At 36.9% G+C, this 12,380-nt stretch overlaps 1 protein-coding gene across 1 annotated transcript in view; it reads left to right on the top strand.

Moving 5' to 3' along the window:
* The first annotated feature begins 250 nt into the window (after positions 1 to 250).
* COL5A2 (collagen type V alpha 2 chain) overlaps positions 251 to 12,380 on the top strand; it is a 115,845-nt gene continuing 103,715 nt past the window's right edge. The window contains exon 1 of the mRNA XM_013960576.2: positions 251 to 525. Within this exon, the coding sequence (XP_013816030.1) occupies positions 423 to 525 (103 nt within the window). The 5' untranslated portion in view covers positions 251 to 422. The remainder of the gene's footprint in view (positions 526 to 12,380) is intronic.

Below are 12,380 nucleotides of genomic sequence, written 5' to 3' on the forward strand. Positions count from 1 at the left end.
GTTTTGTTCTCCTAATAACTTGTTCTGACACAGCATATGTACTGCTCAGCAGCAGCAAAATATCCTGAAAGTGTATTTGTAAAGAGAAAAGTTCGAGGAAGAGTGAAGCTAGCTCTGATTCGGTTGTTTACCATCAATCAGACTGTTGCTTGGCAGGGAGTGGATGATTATGAGCCTGAACAAGCTGAAAAGGGGCAGGAAGAGAAGTGGAGGCAGCATTCTTCCTATTTAAAGCTGCATCCCCTGAAAAGAGAGTTTGCAGACTGTGCTGGAGCTGGTGCTGAAAAAAAGGGCTTGCAGACTTTGTCCTGGAACTGATGCTGAAAGGCAAAAAGATTCCCCAGCTGGCTTCATGCTGCTAAAATAACCTTATGTTTTTGCACTTTTCACTGCCTGGGAGGATACATGTCTAATATCTAGGCATGATGGCAGTCTTGGTACAAACGAGAACTTTTTTCATCCTTGCTGCTTTATTAGGGCTATTTGTAACCATAAAAGCACAAGAAGAGGAAGAATACGATGGTGGTGAGTTTCTCTTTTCTTTCTCTTGGTATGCAGTGTGCTTATTGCGTGATTTGGATAATAAGTGGAATGGAAAACCTTTGAGATATAAGAGTTACAAGATTTTTGGTTTTGTATGTTGAGAAGGGGGCTGCAAGGTTCGCACTTTGGGGATATAATCAGAAGTCACAGGGAGGTTTTTAAAGCTGGAGTTTTGCAGGGCTCCCAAGTGTCTCTGTGCACTGTTCTGCGAACACAGAACAGGGGAAGAACAGTTAAATGCAAAATGCTGCTGTGGGGCTCTTAGGAATAAACCCTGCTGCCTGGCATTAACAACATGTGGGGCTGTGGAGACAGAAAAGTTTGCAACAAAAGAAAACGCTTCAGATGAGACTAAATGCAGGCTCTGGGGTTGGAGACGAGCCTGAACAATCTGAGCTGAGAGAAGTAAACACAGAAGCCTTGCAGGGTGGAGTCTTTTTGCACTGAACTACATCTGGTTTATTACATTCTTTGTTTTAGAGAAATACAAAAATGTTATTTTCCTTTTTCATTTTCTTTTGTTTTCCTTTTCCTCCTCCTTTCTTTCCTTCTCCCTCTCCTTCCCACTCTCTCGCTCTTGCTGTTTAATCTCCAGGGACAGAGTTTGATGGAATACAGGCTCTCTTGCTTGGTACTTTCCCACCCTTCTGACTTCTTCTAAACCACTTCTGAGTAGTGATTTAGCAAGCTGTCTGAAGGCAGGAAGACTGGCCAGCTGAGTACCTGACTTGTGTAACACGAACTTTCTTAGGCATTTTATATCCCTTTTTATTTAATAGCATTTCAATCCCTGTAAGAGAGATTGATAGTCAAGGGAATTTGGTAGTGGCTGTACTCTTTCTTCAATCTATATGTCCTGCTATATTTTGGTTTCCTGAAATGTGAAAAGACTGGTTGTAGGATATTCTGTAGCTATTGCACTCCTAAACATATTTTTGGGGGCTTCTCGTGAAACATTGTTAGACATTATTTGGAAAAGAAGCCAAAGGGACTAGTAAATTAAGATATAATACAGTTTGCAATTATTTTATTGTATATTTTCAGGAGTTTTATTTTTCTTATAACTGAACTTCTCTTGTAATATGCTGCATTGCACAACTGAGGAGGATTGAAATCCTGATGAATAAGGTGGTGCAATAGTTCTGATAATACAGATACAAATAAAAATGAGATTATCCTGACTGTGCACAGCTGTTTAAGAAGTCCCACAGAGGGGCCACTTGATATAATCTTGGAAGTGTAACTCCCTCTCTTTCCATAGAAGAGACATATTTTTCAGATATGTATACAATCAAAGAAAACACTTGTGAAAGTATTGACTTCCTTTTTCAGTATCCATTTAGTAAAAGAAGATGGCTTTCTTGCTGTTAAAAAAAACAGATTTCTGTGGGGTTAAGTTATTACGTGTCATTTATTAGTTTGTTGCTATTATGGAAATTATGGGATGAGCCAGTAACACCACCTTCTGGGATGTACTTCCCATACACTGATGGCTGGGGAAACTGTGAGAGGTACATGATCTGCCAGAGAGTAAAATATGCTGTAAGAAATTAATGATATATGTTTGCACTTATTTCATTTATTGATTTTTCTGTTTGAGAATGTAGTAGCTTTTGTCTACCATACATGGGAGCTGCTTTTCCCATGTTCCATATTTAAAAAAAAAACAACAACCCCAAAACAAAAAAAACAAACCCCAAAACTATTGGAGTGTTGCGAGGGAAGGTGCACAATGAGGATGAAGGGAATATATCTTGCACATAGACCGGGTTTAACTGTATAAACAAGGTTCTTTCAGTTCTGATTTAGTTCCTGATTCAGGCCCACAAAGGTTGCAGAATGTTTTTTTGTTGTATTTTGGGTTTTTTTTTTTCCCCTTAGTTTTGCCTTGAGTTTAGTACTAACTTGTGCAGAGGTCTAAGATTAGTGTATGTTGTACTGTACTGTGGGTAATTTTATACACTTTGCAGCTTTTGCACTTTTTTCCCTTTAGTTGGTCAGATATGCTATTTGAGTGTAGATGCCATAGTAAACAAATTTCAGAGATCTCTGGAGAAGGAAGGAAGGCACTTTAGAAAGCTTAAATTAGAAAGATCATCAGATTTTCAGAAAATATGTAAAACACTTTTACCCATCATTTTTCATGCCAACACTGAAAAAGTGAGAAGTAAATATTAGTTCTCAGAAACCACAGTGAAAGAAAGAAATAGCTTTTGCAAATGTGTCTTATAGAATTTATCACCACAATGAGTATGAGATCTATGCCAGGTTGTGTATTGATAGGTAAATTGAAAATAATTAAGCAGGTAAAATGATTTTCAGAAATGTTTAATACAAGAACTCCAATGCTTCTTCAAACCAAACATACTCCTTAACAATTGTTTTTGGCACTTATCATTACTGTGTTGAGTCCCTTTTAACTATTGCTATTTTCTATATTCATTTTTTTCTCTTGGAACCATTGCAGATTGATCTGTTTTTCTCAAGAATGCTTGGCCGGTAGTTCTGTATAGTACACATGCTTAAAATGCACACAAAAATGTGAAAAGTAGATGCTTTCAAACACAGCACAGCAAAATAACTGTAGGTCATTTTGAACCTACATGTTTTAAGTGTGTCCCTTTAAATGTCATTTAGGAATAAAGTGAGCACTTCAAATGCCTAGAAAGAATGAAAGATCCTAGTTTTACATTCAGTTCTTCGTAGAGGTCCAACTGGTTCAGAAGAGCAATAGGGCCAAAAGATGCCCACAGGATAGCTGCAGTCATGCGCTGCATAAGCACTGAGTACTTGGAGGCCCTGAACACTTGGTGTAGGAGTTTCCACTCACAGTATCATCTTTCCTCTTCCCTTAGGAATCAGTATAGAGGAAGTTACTAGCAGAACTGGTGCATGCTTCTAGGCAGTTGCTTTCCCATCCATGTAAATGTGATTGCTTTCTTCAAAAAGTTATTTTAAAAAAAACTCGAACACCTTCTGAGGAACTCAGTGAAAGATCTCTCCCTTGATCCACTTGGATCAGAGCTGTGGGAATTGTCTCCCTGTGGAGGATTTGTCTGCTGAGAACTCCATCCAAGTGTGGCAGTGATGATCTATTGCCATGATTTCCTACGTTTCTCACTGCAATCCTATATTTGCCATTAGGCTCTCATCAGTTTTTGCAACATGCTCTTGTCAGCATATTTCATAGTAATTTATGCATCTCCATCCCACTCTTTTAATATTAGCCCTACTTCAGCTGAGACCAATGAGAGACCTGGTGTTGGTTTAAAAATAGCTGGACTAATTTCCCTTGTTCCACTGGGTGACTAAGCAATAATAAATAAGGGTCACACCATCTGAATTCATGATCATCTCTGTCCTTTTCTTTGAGTTCTGGAGGTCTTCCACTTTGTCTGGAAAACATACAAAGGAGAGAGGAAAACGGTCTGGCCTTAATGGAGACAGAAACAACTGAGCTGGTAGAGATTGTGGCTAGTAAATATGTCCATTATCCCCTCATTGATACTAGGGACATTAGGGAGGAAAAAGGTTGATAGCTGCAGAGTCTCCTCTCCATGATAGGTGCTGGGAACACAATGGCAAGGAAAAGTTTGGTGTAGCTATGAGGAAGAAGGATAATTCTTGAGCATTCACACCAGATGCTCCTTTAGTTTTTCTCTTTTTTTTTTTTTCCCTTTCTTCCAATCTTATAGAGAGTCTTTAAAGCTTCTGAGGAGATTGATGTGACAGGGAAAAAAACCTCAGCATTTCCAGCTCTCACAATTTTAGCAAGGATCTCATAATATTAATTTTTGTTTTCCCCCAAAGTTCCAGATCCCAAGATCATTTGCTTACATGCGTACCTCTGCTTGCTTAGAGTTGAATGTGTGTGTGTGTGTGTGTATAGGTATTTATGCTTGTGGGTTTAATCATTCCAAAGGACTTGAAAATCGAAGCGACCATGGCTCTAAAAAAATCAGAAAATGAGAATCCCTCATTTAAAAAAAATGTTGCCGTTCTTTGGGGACTGACTCATGATTTTTAAATATTTGTGGTTGGCTCCCCAGCTTGTAAAAATGTGGGAAGGAGATTCTACACAGAAATTTCCACAAGAAGAGTCCTCAAGAAGATTTCTTTCTACTCTGAGCAGGCTCTAGCTGAAAACTATGGAGTCCATAATTGAGGTTCACAGAAGCTGTACACATCGACTTGATTTTTTTTTTTTTTTTAGTAGATACTTTGTGCTTGAAGAATAATTGTGTGCTTTGGTTGTTAGTGCAGGAATTTTTGCCACAATGTTTACAAGTATAGATTATTGCCATAGAAACTAAATGATCGTTTCATCCTCTTAATCTCCTCTCAGTCTCACTCTCATTCATATTTTGGCATTCTCCCAGTCCATTTCTTGGTGAAATCTAACTTTGTGATTTATTTCAATATGTTAATATTTTATTCTTTTGGGGAGGATTTGTTTGTGTAAAACACTACAAGATCAGTCCTGTTTAATAATAATGTTTATTAACATAAAACTAAGCCTTTTTCAATTTATGTTAACTTTTTTAACTTTGTTAACTTTTTAGAATTGTTCAGAAAAAAATAAATCTCTGCCAAACCTCTGAGTTTATTGTAAATTTACCTGTGAAAACCCTGCTTAGAAACATCATCTGCTGTCTAACCAGATTCCTGTCTGGGTTAAGTGAGTCACAGGAAGTTATATGATTTGTCTGTGATTAGAATTATAACTGATCAACTCACCAGACTAATCAGTTTTGTGAGAAAAGAAATGCAGGATTCTTTTGTGTATGTGTAGGGAACCAGTGACTTTGAGGGCAGATCTTCATCCAACATTATGATCCTTTAAAAGAACTGAGCAGATGTTCATGGCCTGTGTGCAACTATTTTTCAGTATACAGTGAAAGGCAATGATCTCAGTGCCAAAATATAATAAAGTAATAACAAAAAATAGTGGAAATTCCAGCTGGAGACATGTGATCTATCCTTATATGTACACTGATTGTTTCCCCCTTGTATGTCTTTGTAGCCTTGCTCATTTTTGTGTGTAAGGTCCTGATGATAGAAGAACTTCTGAGAAACAATTGATTAGAAAGAATAAATCAGATAGTGCTGATTGAATAGATGCTCAGTTAGATCAGGGAAGAGAGAATGTATTTGCACTTTAATACCTTATTCTATAGACAAAAGACCCTATTCTTAATCTAATGCATGAGGTAAAAATAAGTATTTTTCAGTGTAAAATGAATAAATTAATCAAATTAACTTGGAATTTCAGTTTTTAACAAAGGCTTCTTGGAGTTTGAAACTTCAGAACACTAGGAAAGATTGTTGCACTCTGAGTGATACCTCAAATGGCAACAGAACCACGTTGTTAAACTGCAGGTCTTAAAGCCCTGACTAGAATGTCTTGTGCAGAAGGTCAGGTGTAACTTGTTTGGAATGTGTGATGCATTAATTCAATATATAATAAGAAGGGTATGAGGAAAACTGGTTTTTTTTTTAGTAATATCATACCTTATTTATTCTTCAGTTATTTAAGAAATCAGGTGCTTTCAAGTTGCAGTAAAATTGCATATATGTCACATAACATTTTGAGGATGAGAGGTACTTTAGAGATGACATGCTTACTGACTACGTTTGGTGTAGTAAGTACATTATGTGTATACAAATCACATCTTGTTTCCACAATTTTTATCATATATTATGTTTTAAAGACATGGATACAATTTTATAATCTCTTATACTTGAGAGGGTCACCCCAGATTTAAATTCAGAGAGAAATTAAAAGAGTTAGTTCTGTTGCTGTGCTACCAAAAAGGATAAAACAGTGATACCATCTATAGGAAGTAACACAACCTTGACTATAATCAGAGGTGATTCAAGGACACCTTCTTGATGACGACTTTAGCTGTAAACCTACCTTTTTTTGCCATAATTAATCCAGCAAAGGAAATACTTTCCTTAATTCATTAAATAATTTCACCAAATCATGAATTCCTCTGTTTTCTGATCATGGCTCTGCCTTATCAGTCCATGTCATTTGTTATTATCCACTTCTTAACTGAGTTGTAGTGTTAAGCAATTTTAAGCCAATGAGAGTCTCCTGACTACTTTTGAAGGATTAAAGGTTGCAGCAAAGTTCCAGTAGCTATGGCCATAGACATCTTGTTGAAGTGTGGCCTCGGGAACACTAAAAAAAACCACAGTAGATGTTGTGACCCATGTATTTTCTGTCCATGTTGCAGGCTCTGCAGCTGTGGTTTATGTTGAAAGCATTCGTATTGCTTAAAAAGAGTCTGAGTTGGGATGGGCTTATGAACTGAGTTAAAGTGTGCCTTAATGGGTTGTGCAGAACATGGGGTGTTGTGCTAAGGCACAATATGAGGGTGTCATCTTCACCCTGCAGGAGTCGCAGGAACTCTGCAGAATGGGGTATTGGAATGCGTGTTTGGGTGTCCACAATGCGGATGCTGGGCCAGACTGTGCCTGGTAGACCCTCATCGGCAGGTGAGCCACACGGGCACGAATCAGGCTGGACTGGCTTAGCAGATTAATTTCAAAGAGAAAGTGACAGGCAATTTTGTTTCTAAGTTGCCCAATATTACTTGAAATTGCCTACTGCAACACATATGTTGCATTTATACCATTTCAGGTAAGAAATTTGTTGGAGCTGGCAAGAGGAAGCATATTGTATACCTGGTGTGTTGTGTAACTGACAAGGCTGTAACATTTTCATCGACAGTTCAGTAGGTTTTGGATGTTTTCCAAGTTAACAATTTAAAAAGCCAAAATGTTTGGACTTCATTATTATGGTTTGTAAGCAAGGGCACTTAGACTCTCTTGTTTCCAAACTATTTTCATGATGAAATTGCATATTTTAATTTTGAATAATTTTCAAGTGAATATTTAAAGTTTTAGTATATGTGATAGGAGGGAAAATAGTTACTTACAATGGGAAATACAATTCCCCCTAAGTTTGTGCAGTGATATGGAATTTTGATGTCACGATGACATAGAAAACCCTTACAATAGACCAAGAAAACTGTTGATGATTCTGAATTTATTCTGTGTCTATATTAGGGGCTTATTCTAACTGGAAAATATTAATACAGAATATTCTAACTGTGGCTTTCTTTAATGCTCTAGTATCACTGATTGGGAACTGGAGTTGTTATTCTTTTGTTCCTAGAAAAAATGATAGTAATTTTGTGCACTTAAAGATCTCATATTAATTATATATTCATCCATTATGACCTACCACTGAATTCTATTTTCAGCTTTTATAATTTGATTAAGTGTGAGTCCAGGCATGTGAACTTCCTCTAAAATCCTGAAAGGCGCCTCAGACTTCATTCTGTGTGAGATTCCCTTCCGCTGGAAGGTCCACGTAGCGCACTCAGCCTCAGTGAAAACTCTGACATGCAGTGTCAGATGTGGGGAGAGCTTGGCTGTCATTGAATTTGTTAATAAGGAATACTTGTTTCATATACTTGTTTCAATAGTAGGTTGATTTATGGTTATGAAAATAATAAAGTACAAGAAGCTTTGGATGCCAATAAACCATTGTTACTGTGGTAATTAAGATAAAATATCCAAACTCTTGCATATAATTATCTTTTCTTACTAAGCAATATAAAATTTCCATAGCCTGCTACGCTGTCTTTTATTCTTGTAGTAAGAGTTAAGTTCATTATTCCATTATCCCACCTGCTCTTACTGCTGAAAGGTCATGTGCTATATAAGCATGGAGACTCAGAGTGATTGTCAGGGGGCCAGTGGTGTGATGATCCCTCGTGCAGGAACCCTCTCTTTATGCAGATCTTTTGATTTTGTTTTTATTAGCTGGTGAAGATAGGTCTTGTCTTTGGAGAGCTTCTCTAAGCTTGTTCTTTGGCCGTGCTGCTGCCAATTGAAGCTTTATTGGAGATATTTTGGAGAATGTGTATTATTCTGCAGCTTCAGGTAAAATAATACAGGTAGGAAACTGATCTAACAGAGGTGTTCTTATACTGAAAGACTTCCACAGTGTTTTGTGTCTTCATTGGTTTTCATTTATAGCTTTGGACTAGTAACAGTAGCATGTGGGGGCTAAAGAATTCATTTTAATCTCTGGGCCTCTGTTCTCTGGATAATGTGGCTGAATAGAAGCAAAAGCAGTGACTCTGGTACTGCTGGCTGGAATTCAGAGTTTTGGACATAAATTCATTTAGAGTAGGAACAGAAGAGTAAACTGTCTCTGAGACCTGTTCCCTGCTGTGCAGTAGATGTCTGATTTAAAAAGTCCGTACCATGTCTTCTCCATATACTCTTGGGTCATAAAATGCTTGCCAGAGCCTTCAGCAGGCTGAAGATCTGAAGTGAAAGAATAAAGGCATAATGATGTAATGTAGGAAGAGACTAAGGGAGATCAAAAGTATCATCATGAGTCTGTGTCCTGGCCCAGTTGCTCCAAGATTAAAATTGCAGTCTAAAATGATAATGAAAATACAGGCTAAAAAAGACATGAAGAAACTGTTCCTTATTTTAGAAGAACTTCTATCACATTTCCCTGGGTAGTCATAGTGTTGCAGGTAACTTCAGAGGCTTATTTTGAGAGTTTTGCTTAAAAAAATCCTCTCTCTACCAAGAGATCATAGAATACCTTGATTGATTTTTTTTTTTTAATTCACTTTCCAATCTGAGTTCTCATGTCTCCTGTCTTATTAAATATCCCAACAGGCCAAGAAAAAATAGATGAGTAAAAATTAAAGCAGAAGAAATAGACAGAAGCTGTTCTTACTTGGTTGCCCATTTCCATTCAGCTTTTCACAAACACTTTATTTACAGGTTTCTACCAAATCTTTTGACGTAAAGAAAACGCAATGTAATGACATAATGATCACTATCCTATGATAATTATTTTGGTATAATTTTCTGCCTATCTTAAAGTAGTTCTTTCCTTCAGCTACAGTGCCTTAAGTTTCCCACATGCTGCAGGTCACATGTTCAGTGGCTGGGTAACAGTATCCTGTGGCACATTGCTGAGATAATTATTTGAAATCTTACAGGCTAGAGGAACTTTTTGTGGACAGGGGTATATGATTAAGATTATTAGGCATAAATACAATTTAGCTATCTTAAGAGTCAGTGCTATTTTAAGAGAATGAGGCTACCCTGAATTATGAATTATTAACAAGTAATGGAATTGGCAAGGGTATGCCTTTTTTAATAGAATATAGACTTTCTCTTTTCTTGGGCTTTCCCATTTAGTCTGTACTAGCAAAGGTAATTTCTTATAGTTTTGGAAAATTCTTCATTTATTCATCAGCATATTTGAAAATCTGTTAGATTTAAAGTCTTTGGAGATGTGAACAGATCTTTCCAAGGTATTTTAGAGGTCAAATTCATAGACTGTACTATAGACCCTCTATGCCCCCTAAGGGAGGACTTTAGCCTCATTCATGGTGTGTACTATAGAATCATAATTTACACTGCTGTTGTTGTGGAGGAAAGACATTAAAGATTTTCTTGCTTTTCTCAGATAGTTTTAAAAGACTGTTGCTTGATGGCTTTATGCTGTGTTGATGTAAAAGTATTTGACTGCTAGGAAAGCATTTGGTCCACTGTCTCATGAAATCTTAGACTCAAAGTTAGTGTTGGATTGAATGTTACTGTTGTGAGTGAGGGGGAGGGAAATTACTTAAAGGTACATGATTATCAGTAATATATCTCTATTGTGCATGATATCTCATGGTTTCACAGGTGGTCTTCTATAATCATCTAGAACAGGAAAGAAACAGGATGTTAATGAAATTTATAGAAGATATTGAGGAATGAAATATTTGCCCTTTGTGCAAAAAATATGGGGAAGAAATACAAAGAAGAGAGTTATCTTAAAAAAGTTATCTAGAGTCATTCAGTAGCCCTGCCACCCTAAGTGTTAAGTATATGAAAGGTGTAGGAAGAGATAGCCTTTGAGGGTAAAAACAAGGAAAATGTGAGATTGTATTATGCTGTGCGATCAGAGGAGAGTAAAACTAAGAGTGCTAGTCTCTTTATCGCATAGTAGGATCGAGTAGAGAAAAATGTATTTTTTGTGACCCAAATTAGGAGGAAAGGATGTGGAATAGGAAAAGAGGCTTTTGTTCATCCTTGAATGATTAAGAGCCTGTCAGCCCAAATGATACATGGTAATTTAGGGGACACAGCCAGCTGGAATAGGGGAGATATTCAGATGACTGTATTTTTTTATTCAAGGTTTTTGCCATGTGTACACCTGCCAGACTAAATAACCCTCAGTGTGTCCAAAGATCCAAGAAAGAAAATTGAAAGGAAGCAAGACAGACAAGCACTTCCCAGAGATGTTTTGGGTATGAGGTGGAGCTGATACCTTTTGAGGAGACCTTGGCTCTCTGTGACTGAGACAGTATTGCCCTATTGTGCTATCAGGTTCTGCAAAAAGGAGTGGAAATAGTTTGCATTTTCCACTCCTTCACTGGCACAGGCAACAAGTAGTATCTTTTTTTCTCTTTATTCATTTTCCATTGAAGGGGAGACTTCTGATATTAAAAAACAAAATTAATACATACATTGAAAATCTATTGGATTCCTAAAGAGAAGGCTCTAAGCAGCCTCTTAACTTGATGATGCAGTTAAAGAACTCCAAAAGTTGAAAGTATATTTTTTCTTTAACTCTTACTCAAAATGAACATAGAAGAGCAGCCAGATCAAACTGATATAGCTAGCTTTTCACATGCTACATATCAGTCTTGGCAGTGTTTCTTTAGGAATGTGAGATATTAAAATAATGTTTTTGAGGTGAGGCTTACAAGTTGGAATTGGAGCATTATGTGCATCTCATGACACATGGCATCTGATTTGTTAGCTATCTTGTGTTTTATAAAATGATCCTTTAAAAACACAGCTTGAATTATCTGAGTAGTGAAGGGGGATGTACATGGGAACGACTTCTGGAGATGTGGTTGAGACTTTTGTAGACTAGGTATTCGAATCATAGTACTTTTATGTGATTGTTATTGGCAGATCATAGACTCCCAGTTTTGCATCTGAAATGTGATTTTGACCACTAAAGGCTTTGTTTTCAAGAAATCTTAGTGTAATAAATAGCTAATGTATTTTAATTTCAAATTACATGTACTAGAAAAAAAAAAGTCTGAATGTAATGCTCCATATTTATTTTAAATATCTTTAATTTAGTACTCATTCAAATTGGGAATGCCCTTTATATTGGGCTCTCAAGCTACCAGTATAAATGATTAATTTTTTAATAGAAATTCAGTAGTGTTTGTACCTTGTTGCATGTTAAATTTTAGATTAGTGGAATGAAATATGCTTTTAATTTGGAGGGAAGCCCCTGAACTCTCAGTCAGAAGACTTAAATATTACATAGCCAGGGAGTATTTGGATATTTGGAAAGCTGCTGCCTTTTTTTTTTTTTTTTTTTTTTTTTAATAAAAGTTAGTGTGGTGTCTCAAGACATCAGACATTCCCACTGTATGGGAACTCCATTGCAGGACAAATGCATCTCACTGGTGAAGGTGATGGAGGATGATTTCCAGATGTTTAAATGCTTATTTTGGCAAGAATAGCAAAATACTGGAACATGCATTGGCAACAAAGAAAGAAAGGAAGTAAAGAACCTGATGTAAGAGACATCAAGCTCGGCGACAGGCAAAGCAGAACATGGAAAATGAAGCCATGTGGGGAAGGAAAAGCCAGCAAAGCAGTATGGCTGCTCTGATAGCACTGGACATTAAAATTATATTAATGACTGGCAGAGTGCCAGGAGTCTACTTCCGAAATTGGGAGTGAGAGGTTTGACAAATTGTCCATTATCTGTT

Source organism: Apteryx mantelli, chromosome 6, assembly GCF_036417845.1.
Source record: "Apteryx mantelli isolate bAptMan1 chromosome 6, bAptMan1.hap1, whole genome shotgun sequence".
Lineage (NCBI taxonomy): Eukaryota > Metazoa > Chordata > Aves > Apterygiformes > Apterygidae > Apteryx > Apteryx mantelli.